The sequence below is a fragment of the Eutrigla gurnardus genome, assembly GCF_963514095.1.
Source record: "Eutrigla gurnardus genome assembly, chromosome: 3".
Classification (NCBI taxonomy): domain Eukaryota; kingdom Metazoa; phylum Chordata; class Actinopteri; order Perciformes; family Triglidae; genus Eutrigla; species Eutrigla gurnardus.
The window spans coordinates 32,316,273-32,332,759 of NC_139917.1; the positions used below are offsets into that span (position 1 = coordinate 32,316,273).

Below are 16,487 nucleotides of genomic sequence, written 5' to 3' on the forward strand. Positions count from 1 at the left end.
CTCCTGCTCGCAGGATGTACATCGCCTCTGGATGACGTTAATGATAAGCTTCCTGTTGTCGGGTCTTTGGAATAAGAACAGCTGATCTCGGGTTTAAAGGCGGCGCACAGTGATTGGTCAAGTCTTCACAAACTGGATTAGCACCGTTCAAAACATCAATGAGGCAAAGAAAAGCAACTCATAATCCGGGAAAAGCCACTAAGGTCACTCAAGGTCACTCAAGATCACACTTTGACATCGTGTTTCAACCAGCGAGTCTCTCTTGTGACGTCTCTTGGATTTGAGATAATAATAATAATTCACCAAATTATCACCAGGTTTGCGTAGTCAAATGTTAGCAATTAGCATTAGCATAGTGGAGGTAACCATGGATATGATTGTATGCACGCACGCCTCGTGAAAACATTACTTTGAAATATTTGATCGTATATTGTGAGTGAATATTAGTTATATGGAGACACAGATATACGATATTCATCGGGGGAAGAAAATCAATCGTATTAACAGAAAGATTAAACCTGTGATGTTTAAAGGATATTAAAGGAATAGTTCCACATTTTGGAGGTTTGGATTCAAAGTCCGAGGTGAGAATATCTGATATTCTAAGAAGCTGCTGCTACAATTTGGCCTCTGATTGGTCTAAATGTGGAGCTGAGGTCACATGGTAATAATCTACTTCTGTGGGTATCAGGTTGTCATAGCTACTAAATATTCAGTCAGTTAAATAACAAAAAATCTTGTACAATGTAGAAAAAAACAGTCTCAAAAATTATTTACAATTGTTTTAGTACAAAGAAAACAATGTTAACCACAAATATGGGTGAATACTTATTTTAGTACCTTTATAGTGTTCAGACAATTGTTTTTTTTTTTTTAAAGTAAGGGAAAAAATGTTTCTTTGCTCATTTATGTTTCCTTTTTCACCGTCGACTCTTTGACGCGGAAAAACACACCAGACATAATAAAATCAATATCAATCTCTACTTTACTACTCTACTCTCCCCCATCTCATTTGTGGTCGTTGGGAATTAGATGATGGAGGATTATATTACGGATCTATTAAAAAATAGATAAATAATAGAAAAAAGGGACCCAATTAAAAAAAAAAACAGGACATGATATAAAAAAATATGAAATGAATCCATTCTTTCTTTATGCAGACACTTTAGGATTTTCAACAAAAAAAAAGTAAAAAAAAAAAGTGTCAAAGCACATTTTGATAATTATCGGGATAATATTGTGAATTAATGAGAAGTAGGCTAATTTTCTCATAGACTTCTATACAATCAGAGAGGAGTTGCCCCCTGGTGGCCAGCAGAGAGAATGCAGCTTCAAGGCACTTCAGCTTCGGCTTCACTTTTTAAATCCTGGAGGTTGCCGCCTGATAACGTCTATGCTTTTCCTACTATGACAAGTCTTAATGTGAGCTCGGAAAAATGCATATTATGAAAATTCAAATCATAAGTGAGACTCACAGAAGGAGATATTTGCAAAAAAGAAATTTATGGGAAAAAAAGTGTTATTCATTGTGATGTTGTTGCTCTGTCAGTCATATTTATTATTGTTTTATTGATTGAACAGCCCTTTGCAGTGGGGCAATAAGGGTCCTGGATGGAGAAGGGGGTCGGGGTTAGGGTGGGTTCCCTTTGCCCCAATCATAGGGGCAGATCAGCAGGGTGGAGTCCAGGTCCAGGGTTAGGGTGGGTTCCCGTTGCCCCCATCGTAGGGGCAGACCAGCAGGGTGGAGTCCAGGTCCAGGCGGAAGGCCGGGTAGAGCGGCTGAGAGAACGGGCACCGGAAGGTGTGCAGCAGCACCATCGAGTCCGAGACGCTGTAGAAGGACAGCGCCCCCTTCTGGCGCTCCAGGAAGACGCCGATGCGGGGGCAGGGCGGCGCCGCCACCGTGGTTTTGCGGTTGTCGTGCCAGGCGGCGTAGCCGGCGTGCGTGCACCTCAACCGCCACGAGTTCTCATTGCGCCCCAGCAGACAGGGTTTTCCGCCGCCTTTGCGTCCAATCCCTCGGTAGGTGACGCCGATGTCAACCCATCCGCCGCCGCGCCACTCCACCTCCCAGTAGCTGGCGCCGCCGAACTGGCCCTCCCTGCACAGCACCTGGGCCACCGAGTCGAAGCGCTGGTGGTGAGGGGGGTAGGACTGGGGCTCCTCGCCGCAGTGGGCCCCCTGGGGCCCCTCCAGGAGGACCAGAGTGGGGTGGGCTGTATCGGGGTCCAAGGACAGACGACATGAAACTGGAGGGAAGGAAACCAGAAGAGTTTTTACAGCCTAAAAAAAAACCTAAAGACCTCTGTGGCACTTTGGGACCCTGACACGTTAGGGACCTGACACTTTAAGGACCTGACATTTTAGGGACCTGACACTTTATGGACCTGACATTTTAGGGACCTGACACTTTATGGACCTGACATTTTAGGGACCTGACACTTTAGGGACCTGACATTTTAGGGACCTGACATTTTAGGGACCTGACACATTAGGGACCCGACACATTAGGGACCCGACACATTAGGGACCTGACACTTTATGGACCTGACATTTTAGGGACCTGACACTTTATGGACCTGACATTTTAGGGACCTGACACTTTAGGGACCCGACACATTAGGGACCTGACACATTAGGGACCTGACACTTTAAGGACCTGACACTTTATGGACCTGACATTTTAGGGACCTGACACTTTAAGGACCTGACATTTTAGGGACCTGACACTTTAGGGACCTGACATTTTAGGGACCTGACATTTTAGGGACCCGACACATTAGGGACCCGACACATTAAGGACCTGACATTTTAGGGACCTGACACTTTATGGACCTAACACTTTAGGGACCTGACACTTTAAGGACCTGACATTTTAGGGACCTGACACTTTATGGACCTGACATTTTAGGGACCTGACATTTTAGGGACCTGACACATTAGGGACCCGACACATTAGGGACCCGACACATTAGGGACCTGACACTTTATGGACCTGACATTTTAGGGACCTGACACTTTAAGGACCTGACATTTTAGGGACCTGACACTTTATGGACCTGACATTTTAGGGACCTGACATTTTAGGGACCTGACACATTAGGGACCCGACACATTAGGGACCCGACACATTAGGGACCTGACACTTTATGGACCTGACATTTTAGGGACCTGACACTTTATGGACCTGACATTTTAGGGACCTGACACTTTAAGGACCTGACATTTTAGGGACCTGACACTTTATGGACCTGACATTTTAGGGACCTGACACATTAGGGACCCGACACATTAGGGACCCGACACATTAGGGACCTGACACTTTATGGACCTGACATTTTAGGGACCTGACACTTTATGGACCTGACATTTTAGGGACCTGACACTTTAGGGACCCGACACATTAGGGACCTGACACTTTAAGGACCTGACATTTTAGGGACCTGACACTTTATGGACCTGACATTTTAGGGACCTGACACTTTAAGGACCTGACATTTTAGGGACCTGACACTTTAGGGACCTGACACATTAGGGACCCGACACATTAGGGACCTGACACTTTAGGGACCTGACACATTAGGGACCTGACACATTAGGGACCTGACACATTAGGGACCTGACACTTTAGGGCCTGTCCACACGAAAATGTTTTCAGTGCGTAAACGCACAAGTCTTGTGCGTTTCGCCCTTCCGTCCATACGGATCCGGCGTTTTCGCGGCCTGAAAACGCACTTTTTTGAAACCAGCTCTCAGGGTGGAAAAGAAAAAAATGGCACCCCTCCATTTCGTGTTCGTTTTCATGTAGACGGCGAAAACGAATACGCCGACGTCATCGGCCCGCCCCATGACCCTCGAGCCTGACTTCTTCCCCCGCGACGTCTCCGCCAACAACGGCGGCCTCCGTGCTCGTAGCAGATATTCTGCTCGTCTGTACGACGGCGTATCAGGGCCGCTGTATGAAAAAAAAACGGAGCCGAGGGAGGGGGCGATATTCCGGGAAAAAAAGTCGCAGATATGCTACTTTATTACGATGCTAACAAACAACTGCTAGCTAACTTCCCATGAATGTAGGCATTTATTTGTCTAATTAATCCATCCCAACGTGTGACAACGCCTCGTCAAGGTCCTTAGGGTGACGGCTGTTGATGCTTATTGTTGGTTTTATTTATACGGGACAAATTGTCATTTTATGGGTGTTTATTGATCGGGTGGTCAGACGGAGATTAGCCGTAACTCTCACGTGTTGCCATAGCAATGGCAAACATCCGGTCAAGCTCTGTCTCTTCTTCTGCATTTTTGTAGCAGAAACAGCGCCACATATAGGCCTGGAATATGTACTACAGTGCGCTGAGTTGTTTTCAGTGGATTCGTCTGGACGCAGATTTTCTTGAAACGACGCCAAGGCAAAACGGAGAAAAAAAGTTTGTTTTGCTTCGTATGGACAGCCCCTTAGGGACCTGATACTTTAGGGACCTGACATGTTAGGGACCTGACACGTTAGGGACCGACACGTTAGGGACACTTTTAACACCCATTCAGTAATCTATTCCTGGTTGGCACAAAGAGGATAAAGGACACACATAACCTTTTATCCTCTGACAACATGAATTATTAACTCCTAATTAGGTGACATGGGGCGGGGCTTAACAAACAGTATGATTAACATCCATCATTGATGAGGATCCAGTCTCAGATTTCTCAGCAGGACTCATTAACTTGTGAACTCAAAGCGAGGAGGAGGAGAGAGAAGAGGAGGAAGAGGAGTAAGAGGAGGGAGAAGAGGAGGATTCTGATCCTGATAGCTTGAATTTGAATCCGATACCAGGACGATACTTTGTTTGAATGACGAGGTTTTAGTTCATTGTTAGAGAAATGAACTCATTCTACCAGCCACAGAACTCTGTTCTCAACGATAATACTTTAAAGTTTCTTTAAATATAGATTTTCCAGATATTGATCATCAGTCCCTTTTCTAGATCCACATGAACTCTTCACATCGGCATAAATCAGATCCACCACACATCTGATTTAAAAAGAAAATACATCACTATTAAAGCTGGCTGATGACCGTTAGCTGACAAGCAATCTGCATTAAAAACCCTTTTTTCTAAATGGAGTCTGGTGCAGTGCTCAGGGCTTGGTACTTACACCGGAGGAACGTCGTCCTCATCCTCTGATCGGCCGGCTGCAGAGACACACAGGACAGAGGGAAGGAGGCCGGCACTGCTGGAGGGACACACAGGGAAACTTACTCTAATACTTTACATAAACTATACGGCAGAGGGAGAGCATGAGGGACACGCAAATGATTAAAAACATGCAAAATATGTAGTTCTAAAAAACTGGAAGGAACAAGCAGAGTAGAGTCGAGAACCCAGAGAGAGAGAGAGAGAGAGAGAGAGAGAGAGAGAGAGAGAGAGAGAGAGGGAGAGAGAGAGAGAGGAGCCTCATAACTCCATTAACTCTGATTCTTCACTAATGTTAACAAGCAACCATTTTATTGATTAGTAGTACATTTTTAATTATTTTGATGGCACGTGATTCTGTAAATAAAAAAGAGAATCTCAGTGAATTTGTGCAGTTTATGCGTCGCTTTTGTAGAATTCTTCACACTAGTGATGAGAAGATACAAGATTTTAATGCAGATCACAATAACTTAAATACAAGTACAGTATAATATATATATATTAGGGCTGTCAAAGTTAACGCGTTAATAACGCGTTAACGCAACATCCTCTTAACGCCGTTAATTTTTTTAACGCGCGATTAACGCTCGGTATTAAAAAAAAAAAAAAAACGCGCATTGTATGATTTATGGCCGTCGGTGGCACCTGTAGTCTTGATCCAGAGGGAAGGTACGTGTCCACAGGCAGCGGTGTTTCCCCGCGTCCCATTCATTGTCTATAGGTACGTGTCCACAGGGGCGATTTTAAACGCGTGTGGACGCGCCGCTTCCCAGTATTGCACGCTTGGTGGGCTGCCACTAGAGGATGATTGACAGGCGCTCTCCTTCATACAACAGATTTTTGCGAGCGTTCGCGAGGCGGCGAGTCGAGCCCGGCGCCTCTGATTAGCATGAAGTAGATTCGACTTCAAGGCAAATGAGGAGCGGCCAACTCGCGCGCCGTCTCTCGACATTCGCCGCGACGCTACCAGAATGCATTGCTCGGCTTTTCACATAGACAATGAATGGGACGCGGGGAAACACCGCTGCCTGTGGACACGCACCTTATGTGAAAAGCTGTTCACCTTCAAAAGACTGCCAGATGGTTCAGTCGATAAGACCAAAGTCATCTGCGTGTACTGTGGGTATGAAATGAGCTACCATAGAAGTACGTCCAGTCTGAGATATCACTTGCAAGCCAATGCACTTATATCCTAACTGTACTTCTCTCCTGTTACACTATCTCCTGTGACATGTTCACTTTAATTGTTTGTGATATATTCTTATAACCCTGTTTTGATCCCATGTTTTGGTAAGGGGATATTTGAAGTGTTAAATAAACATTTTCATAAATCAAGTATATTTGCCTTATGTTGTTAAAAGTATTAAGAATATGAAAAAAATACATTAAGGTACATTTAGTAGAAAAAAAAATGTGCCAAAAAATGCGATTAATTTGCGATTAATCACGAGTTAACTATGGACAAAATGCGATTAATCGCGATTAAAAAAATCAATCTTTTGACAGCCCTAATATATATATATTATTTATATAATATTAATAATAACTGATCCTGGTGGAATCCCATTATTGGATAATGATCAATATCGTCATGAGTGAATTTCAATGTTTTTTTCCATGATTTTTCATATTACAACCTTCACCAATGAAAGATGTGTTCTATCTGTGTTGTAAATAAAGCTTCTGGACAGAATGTGAGGTAACGTGACGTTTCCGTTTTCAGAGTTAGTGAGGAAGTGAACAAAGCTGTTAGTGTGAGTTAAAGGGTTAGTTCACCACACGTGTCCACTTACCCCCGGGGGTTCGATGCCCTGCAGACGGTTTGGAGTTCTCCACATTTCTGTCGCCTCCACAACACAATGGAATTGTACATTTATAAATATTTAATAAAACAAACGGTGAGTAAATAATAAAGTCAAACAAAACAAGAAAACAAAGTCCGAGTTTATCTGGAGAGTTTCCACAACACAGCATCCAGACGTTATCCTGTACCGACTCGACCATTAACTATGAACACGGCCACCCTCGCAGGTCGTGTGTGTGTGTGTGTGTGTGTGTGTGTGTGTGTGTGTGTGTGTGTGTGTGTATGTGTGTGTGTGTATGTGTGTGTGTTTCTTAGCCCCACCTTTTAAACACTCTCCGGACACGTAGTTCTCATTCACTGGAAGGAAAACACGATCAGAGCATTAAATATAGTATTTTAGATTTAGATGCTTAAAATGTCAAACTGATGAATAAAATACTACTACTGCTACTACTGTTAATACTACTGCTTCTACTACTATTACTATTACTGCTACGACTACTAGTTTAATCAAATTGAATGGCATTGAATTAATGAAAGTACAATGTATGTATGTGTATTAGTAGTCGGTATGCGTACTCTTTATGTGTATTAGTACTATGAATGTGTACTCTGTATGTGTATTCTGTATGTGTATTACTACTCTGCATGTGTACTCTGCATGTGTACTCTGCATGTGTACTCTGCATGTGTATTAGTACTCTGTATCGGTACTCTGTATCGGTACTCTGTATGTGTATTAGTACTCTGTATGTGTACTCTGGATGTGTATTAGTACTCTGTATGGGTACTCTGCATGTGTACTCTGGATGTGTATTAGTACTCTGTATGGGTACTCTGCATGTGTACTCTGGATGTGTATTAGTACTCTGTATGGGTACTCTGTATGTGTACTCTGGATGTGTATTAGTACTCAGTATGGGTACTCTGGATGTGTATTAGTACTCTGTATGGGTACTCTGCATGTGTACTCTGGATGTGTATTAGTACTCTGTATGGGTACTCTGTATGTGTACTCTGGATGTGTATTAGTACTCAGTATGGGTATTCTGTATGTGTATTAGTACTCTGTATGGGTACTCTGTATGGGTACTCTGTATGTGTATTAGTACTCTGTATGTGTACTCTGTATGGGTACTCTGTATGGGTACTCTGTATGTGTATTAGTACTCTGTATGTGTACTCTGTATGGGTACTCTGTATGTGTACTCTGTATGTGTAATCTGTATGTGTATTAGTACTCTGTATGTGTACTCTGTATGTGTCTGAAGGTACGTGTCCACAGGGGCGATTTTAAACGCGAGTGGACGCGCCGCTTCCCAGTATTGCACGCTTGGTGGGCTGCCACTATAGAGGATGATTGACAGGCGCTCTCCTTTAAACAATCACACGCACAGTTCATGGCTGCACCTGATTGGACGATCGCTTTCACTGGTGGCCTGCTGCTCCGGAGTTCACGCAGACCAACATGGCGGCTCGTTTGGAAACTTTCTCTTATTTTATGAAAATAGTTCACCGAAAGGTGTTTCTGAAAGCATTTTAAGTGAGAAATAAGCTATGCAGTTGTTGAATCTGTCTTTATTTTAGATCGACTACATTCAGTTTAGAAGATTCGCGAGCGTTCCCGAGGCGGCGAGTCGAGCCCGGCGCCTCTGATTAGCATAAAGTAGATTCACTTCAACTTAATGCAAATGAGGAGCGGCCAACTCAGCGCGCCGTCTCTCGACATTCGCCGCGACGCTACCAGAATGCATTGCACGGCTTTTCACATAGACAATGAATGGGACGTGGATAAACACCGCTGCCTGTGGACACGCACCTTTAGTACTCTGTATGGGTACTCTGTATGTGTATTAGTACTCTCTATGGGTACTCTGTATGGGTACTCTGTATGTGTACTCTGTATGGGTATTAGTACTCTGTATGGGTACTCCGTATGGGTATTAGTACTCTGTATGTGTACTCTGTATGTGTATGTGTACTCTGGATGTGTATGTGTACTCTGTATGTGTATGTGTACTCTGGATGTGTACTAGTACCTGCCCGGCTGACCTTGTCCACCTCCTCCCTGCAGACCTCCTCCATGCGGCTGCGGAGGTGACACAGAGCCCTCCTGGCGCCGCTGAAGCCCTCCGTGGGCAGGCTGAGGGCTCTAGAGTGCCGCCCGGTGGTGGGAGGGAGGCATAGCAGAGGAGCAGCCTGGGAGGAAGGGAGAGGGAGAGAGAATGAGAGAGAGAATGAGAGAGAGAGAGAGAGAGAGAGAGAGAGAGAGAGAGAGAGAGAGAGAGAGATATATATATATATATATATATATATATATATATATATATATATATATATATATATATATATATATATATATATAGGTACATACTGCAGACACCCTCCCTCCTCCTCTGGTAATTCTTTGTACAATTGAATTTGAAAATAGCTCCGAGCAGGTGGTGCTGTATTTTTCCACTGGTCACTGCTGACTCATCCTCTCCTCCACCCTTCACCCTCCATCCTAACCTGTAAGAAGTGTGCGTTGTCCTCCGTCTGCAGCAGCTGACTGATCTCCTCGTCTCTCCTCCTCAGATCCTCCAGGTCTTTCTCCAGAACCTCCATGTCTCGTTCTGCCCGACTGACCAGCGCTCGCTCCTTCGCCTCGAGCCGCGCTCGCACCTACGGCACAAAAGTATCAGAGACTGTCTGTGGTCCTCCAGAGGTCTAGATAGTAGCTCACATGAGTCCAGAGACCAGACCAGACTATGTGGAGGAACCAGAGACTGTCTGTGGTCCCCCAGTGGTCTAGATAGTAGACCACATTAGTCCAGAGAACAGACCAGACCATGTGGAGGAACCAGAGACTGTCTGTGGTCCAAACAACAAGGTCTCTGCTGTATTTATGTCTAGATGACCTTATATGGAGTGTTGATGGAGCAGCTCCAATGTTAGCGTAGCCTAGCACCATCAACCAGACTCCATTCAGAAAACCAGCGTTTTAACAGTAGTTATCTTGTGGTCTTGCAGACAGACCTAACAAAGCATGACTCAGCACTTTTTACTGATCACCATCTTGATGGAGTTATTTCTGCATCCTTTTCATCTGGTTATTGATATTAAATCACAGATCAATACTTGATTCTGGGTTCCTCCAGCATGTCATGAACCCAGACAGGACTCCTCCTCCTCACCTCGGCCTTGGTTTTCTCCAGGCGGAGTGTCATGTCTGCAAACAGAGCTTCACTGTCCTCCAGAACCGACAACGCCGACACCTGAAACACAGAGTTCCGAGTAGAAACCTTGTGAATATAATAATATAATATGTCACGTAGCTGGCGTCAGGAAGGAACTGGCGGCGTCTGAGCGGCGGACAAACAGCTGATCAAGTCAGTCTGATGTTTTGCTGAGTGGTTGTTCAAGATGGAGATGATGATGCTCTGGGGAGGGAGATTCTTGGAAGGCTGAGCGGCATGAGGGGAAAATCAATTATCTTCACAGTGGAAACTGATACAACAGAGTGTGTGTGTGTGTGTGTGTGTGTCTGTTGTGTAAAATTTGTATTACTCTTTATCTCATGAACTCCACAAACCACACGACTATTTCCATAGCCGAGCCCCGATCCAGCATCCGGGTCCATTGAGGACTGGATGAGTCACAGACAAGTCCGTCTCATTTCAAAGACCTCTTCGCAGCTGATTGCTAGGCGACAGGATCATACGGCGACAGCTCAGTATACACAGATAATTAAATTTTTCATTTAAAATGAATGTGATGTGTTGTAGTGACCAGAGGTCAGTGTCTCTACAGTGGAAAAGGAAGCTGAGACTCAGCGTTTCTTTTGTTGCCTTAAAAAGCTGATTTGTAGTTGGTTTCCGACTGTTACAGGTGGTGCAGCGATCACGACGAAGAATGTGTGTGTGTGTGTGTGTGTGTGTGTGTGTCACCTTCAGGGACTCGATGCTCTGCTGAACCTCCTCCAGCTCCGTCTCTCCGCTCCGTGTCCTCGCCTGCACCGTCCTCTGACTCTCCTGCAGCTGCAGCTAAGTGATGAAGATCATCATCATCATCACTTCAATTCCTCTGTTAAGTTTAAAAATGTATCAGATTATATCTAGAATGTTAAAAGATAAATGGTATTTGTGTGCCTGTGTGTAAACAGTGGACTTATGGAAAAAAAAAATTCTCTCCATAATTTCACTTGAAGCCGTTTTGCTCATTTAAACTCAAGTTCTTAATTAAATAATAAAAACAAATCTGTAATTTTCATTCATCACCTATTTAATTCACGTATTTATTAATTAAAGTACCAAAAACCTGCTATATCTTAATAGATATTATTATCAAGAATAGGGATGGGATGATATAATAATATGAATAATAATCGTGATAAAAACACTTCCAATAAATTGATTGTATCGGGATAATAGTCAATATAGTTGTGAGCAAACTGAAAAAGCTGTCTAGGTCACTATCATGGTAGAACAGAGGAAAATAGAAACATTTGTATTTATGATCATCATTAAAAAAACAAAATGTTGTTTTCTATCTGTGATACAATAAAAACATTTATCTTGGTTCAATGTTAAGTAAAGTATGTTCATTTTAAAGGTTTTAACCATTTGAGTTGTTATCGTGAATCAAATCATTCTGGCAGAATAATCGTGACACCGTCTTGCACATTAATCGAGATATGAAAATATATTGTGGGACTTTTGCATCTGTAAAGTGTGTAATCAAGGGTCCTATAGCTTCAAATTTAAGTACTTTTAAAGCATTTCCAGGTGCATTTCCATGCTTTTCCAGCCCCTTCCAGCTGTGGTAAACTCCATATTTGTACCAATCCAATGGTCAGTATTCAGTCTACTTATTATGTCACTTGTTCATCACATTAAATGAGATGTTATTGTCCTCTAAACAACCAACATGATGTTTGGAGACAGCTTTTTACAGAAGGACCACAAATGAAAGGAAAACTAATTCCACTAACAGATCCACAGAAATATAATCACCAACTATTTTCATCATCTGTTCATCATCAAAAGTCATTTTTCATAAAGAAATGTCACAAAATGATGTTTTCAGTCCCTCAGATATGGAGATCTTCTTTTCTCTGTTCTATCATAGATGTCATCACATACAACACACATTTCAAGACCTTTAGTCTACATCCAAGCACTTTTCAAACCTGGAAAACACCACACTAACATGCAAGTGATTTCAAGGATTTCCAGTACCCGTACCAACCCTGTGTAATAGTAATAATAATCAACCCGCGGTACCTGTCTCCGGGCCCTCTGCGCGTCCACGTTGTGGACCTCCTCCTGGTCCGCCTCGCACAGCAGGCAGTCCCCGCTCCAGTCCGCCTCGGCCTCGGAGCCGCTCCCGGCCGCCGCGGGCTCCAGACCGAGGCGGTGCTGCGCGCACAGCCGCTCTGCGGGCGCGTGCACCGCGGCCACCAGCTTGTGGCGCCGCAGCGTGCCGACGTCGCGGTGCGGCAGGACGTGGAGCGCGCAGAAGGACGCCAGGCACACCAGGCACGACTTGGCCGCGCGCAGCTTGCTCTCCGCCGGGCAGAAGTCGCAGGGCACCTCGCCGACCCCCCCCACGTAGACCTCCGGGGCCGCCGCCCCCTCCGCCGCCGCCGCGTCGCCGCTCCGCTTCAGCTTGTCCACCACCTCCGCCAGCACCGTGTTCCGCCGCAGCAGCGGCCGCGGGCTGAAGGTCTCGCGGCACTGCGGGCAGCGGAAGTGGCCCGAGTCCTCCTGGTCCCAGTAGTCGTTGATGCACGACATGCAGTAGGTGTGCCCGCAGGGGGTGGACACCGGGTCCTTCAGGATGTCCAGGCAGACCGGACACCGGAACTGGCTCTCCGTCACCGAGATGTTCGCCTGGGCCATGCTGGGACCTGGTCGGGACCTGGTCTGGACCTGCTCGGGCGGCTTCTCTGATCCGCCTGTTGATGAAGCAGCTGTTCCTGCCTTTTCCCGGTGTGTTGTTGTGAAGGGGAGGGGTCAAGAGGCGTACCGGAAATAGCACTTCCGCAATGTATCATCTGGTCGTTCCGCCCTGGATTCGGTCTGACAGGCGCGTGGAGACGTTAAAGGGGCAGTTCGTCCAAATCAGCAAGAAACACATTTCTCTCACGTGGTTTTGTTTTTATTTACCCCCCCAAGATACTACACACGTGTCTCTGAATTTCTAGAATTTTATTTATGAAATTTTTCATTTTGTCTAAATTGATAATTAAAGACAATTATAAATAAGAACCAAGTCCTTTAATTCCGAGTCAATAGACAAATGTAATGAAAAGTAACTACATTAAAATTTGAGTTGAAATCCTTCTTTTTTAAATTCATTTAATCAATTAATTCATTCATTAATCTGTGCATTTATTGATGAAATTATTTATTATTTACTTTTAATGTTAATATTTTTCTTAGATATTTCTTTGTTTTCATGTGTTGTTTTTGTTTTTATTTTTATACTGATTGTGGGGTTTTTGTCTCTCTGTGATAAAAAAAATCATTGTGGGAACAGATTCTCCTATTTCTAGAATAAAGCCTACAACATCAATAATAATAATAATAATAATAATAATAATAATAATAATAATAATAATAATAATAATAATAATAATAATCAACAAGTGCAATGGATCAAATACTACTTCTTGTTTATTTTCTAAATCATCTAAATATTAGTTTTAATTCAGACTTTTTTTCCAAGTATATTATATTACATAATAAATTATATTGTAAGAGGTTTTTATTACTTAGGCCCTATAAATGTGTATTTCATACGTTTTTTGAACGTATAAAAACTATTAAATGTTATTCTTTCATGTCACTCTCCCCTGTACACCAGATACACTTGTTTAAATAATAATACATCTAATCAAATAGATGTTTTATACACATAATTGTGGATCAATGTTGTCTGTGAATGTTTAATTGTTACATATTGTGGTTCGATAGCAAACAGAGGATGATCGTAGTAAACGTTATTTATCTACACAAGAGTCTGAGAATAGACCAGCGTTATAGCGCCCTCTGCTGGTCATTGACTCACAGTATAAACTCCACAGTGAAACCTTCCTGCTTCTCTGGACTCCTTATTGGTCACATTTAGTCACATGTTAATACAGGGCTGCCTTTCTTATGCATTTATCATTTTGAACCACATTAACAATTGATATTATTAGGTTACTACTACTAGTGATATAATTATAGTGATATTACTGTTATATGTGCACATTCTTTGATTCAAGGTTGGATTCAAATCAATCTGCATGACGTATCTCCAATATCTCCAATATCTCCAATACCTCTAATTCAGTGACAGCGGACAAAAAAACAGTAATACATCATAGTATCGTGATATATTTCATGGCAATGTTGAATCAACTCAACATTGTATCAATCTTTAATGAAATAAACTATTCATTTTGCAAATACAAATGAAACCTTTTGGTAGCAGTTGCTTCTTCAGGCCACTAGATGGTGCTGTTGGTGACAAACACATTTCATTAGACTAAAACTGATTGAATGAGTAAGAAAGAAAGAAATCAGCATTTTTACACTTATCGTTCCTTCGTCTGGAAATCAATGTTTTTTCTTTAAATGTGTTTTTGGGTTGATCCCTGAAATAAGGCGTGTGGTCTGGAAACATAAGATATTAACGTTTTGTTCTATGATATTAAAAACCTCTGTAAATATCTCACTTGCTCATTTTGAAGGTTTAAAGCTGCACCAATTAAAGGGACAGTACATCACTTCTAGATGTCAGTGTCGAGATGGAGATAAAAATGTACTTTCACCGGGAAGAGGGGGTCTAAAGAAAGCCACGTTGCATTATGGGATGTGGTAGTATTCCGAAAGCAAGGAGCTGAGCATTTTACTGAATTTGAATCGTTACCAACGAATGTCGTGGGAGTTACGTGTTGTCGACGTCTCTGATGTTTTCTGTCGCTCTGCGAGTTGAATTTCAGCAGCGGATCAGCCGGAGACCGAAGGTTAAGAGGGGGATTTCAGGTACTTAAGCTTTGGTCTGACCGAGTCATATCACACACACACACACACACACACACACACACACACACACACACACACACACACACACACACACACACACACACACACACACACACACACACCTGGCTGTGGAGTTAAGTGGTTTCCTCTGTGAGGTTTCGGTTCTCAGTGGGACCGAGGATTAGAGCTCCGTGTCACCTTGAACGCACCGATACTTTTCACAAAGTGAAGGAGTGAAGAGACTAAGTCAGTACAAGTTTTTCAAAAATGTTTCTCCACAATCTTGTGACAGTGAATTTAAATCTACTCAATTCAACTCAAACTTTATTTATAAAGTGAGTTTAAAACACTAGTTGACGGTCGACCAAAGTGCTGCACAGGACAATAAATGAAATACACATAATACAATCAAATAATCACTCTGTCAGCAGGTTGTTGGACTCGTCCTCCTCCCCACCTGCCTCTCCAAGTATTCTTCCTATTATTTCATATTTAATATATACATTTACGTCACCAGTTGATTAGACACACGACTGTTGTTATTAATGATTATTTCCATCCTGGTAACCGAGATGAGTTTAAAGGCTTCTGTTCAGTTTGGTTTATTAGTCTTAATCTGATTTTATGACTTCTCCAATCTCAGTTCTTGAGCGCCGTCCAAGTCCCTTGATCTCAGAAGAAGCAGACTTGACAAAAAGCCCTGAAAGGGGGGTCCGCCAGTCCCTCGACTCCTCCTAGGCCCCTTTTGTTCAAAGTGGAGGCTGCGATGTTCTTGCCGTTTCAAGAAAGAGTCCCTTTTCAGCGAGGCCGTAAGGTGATCCTGGTTTCCTTTCCTGGCCCGGGTCTGCCCCGCGGCGTCTCTGGTTTACCTGCGGGACCGGGGGATGGGCGGGGTCAGCCGGGCCAGGTAGGCGGTGGAGAGGGTGGAGGAGAGGCAAGCAGCTGTTCAGTGGGAGAGAGAGAGAGAGAGAGAGAGAGAGAGAGAGGAGGGGAGGGATGGAGGGATGGATGTAAGGCGAGAACGCTGAGAAAGGACAAACAAACAAAGGTGGCGATGAAGGTCTGAGGTGAATTAATTGTATCGAGCTCTTTCTCTCTTTGGTGGCGGTCTCCAGAGACGGGGCACCGGGACCCGCCGAGAACGGATACAGTACTGGACCACTATAGACCAGCTTAGAGAGACTAGACTGGCTGGGTAACACACACACACACACACACACACACACACACACACACACACACTGAAAATGTACAATTCTTTGTCTTCAGTTACACTTTGAACAAACGCAGATGAAGTGACATCACGTCTGTAGTTCCCACAGCAGAGAAGACACCTTCAACCTCAGGGAGACAACCAGAGGAGGGATCCCTCTCCCAGAATGCATTGCAGTAGATGTCATGTGTTTAGACAATCCATGATCGATGATGCATGTAATCAGAGCGGTATAGCAGATATAATAGTAGAAAAGGATGAAGGGA

The 16,487-nt window shown here is 43.6% G+C and overlaps 1 protein-coding gene across 3 annotated transcripts; it reads right to left on the reverse strand.

Annotated features, from left to right (window-relative positions):
* Positions 1-1,039: 1,039 nt before the first annotated feature.
* LOC311008768 (E3 ubiquitin/ISG15 ligase TRIM25-like) lies at positions 1,040-13,156 on the reverse strand. 3 transcript variants are annotated; one of them, XM_084002637.1, is made up of 9 exons: positions 12,258-13,156; positions 10,923-11,018; positions 10,170-10,250; positions 9,505-9,657; positions 9,033-9,192; positions 7,315-7,350; positions 6,983-7,036; positions 5,152-5,226; positions 1,040-2,249 (listed from the first exon to the last, which is right to left on the reverse strand). In XM_084002637.1, exons 1-9 carry the CDS (start codon positions 12,873-12,875, stop codon positions 1,696-1,698), a joined length of 1,827 nt encoding a protein of 608 aa, XP_083858763.1. In that variant the 5' UTR covers positions 12,876-13,156; the 3' UTR covers positions 1,040-1,695. The 3 variants fall into 3 exon arrangements, with proteins under 3 accessions (XP_083858763.1, XP_083858762.1, XP_083858764.1); XM_084002636.1 differs by having other exon boundaries at positions 5,152-5,229; XM_084002638.1 differs by lacking the exon at positions 6,983-7,036.
* Positions 13,157-16,487: the final 3,331 nt, after the last annotated feature.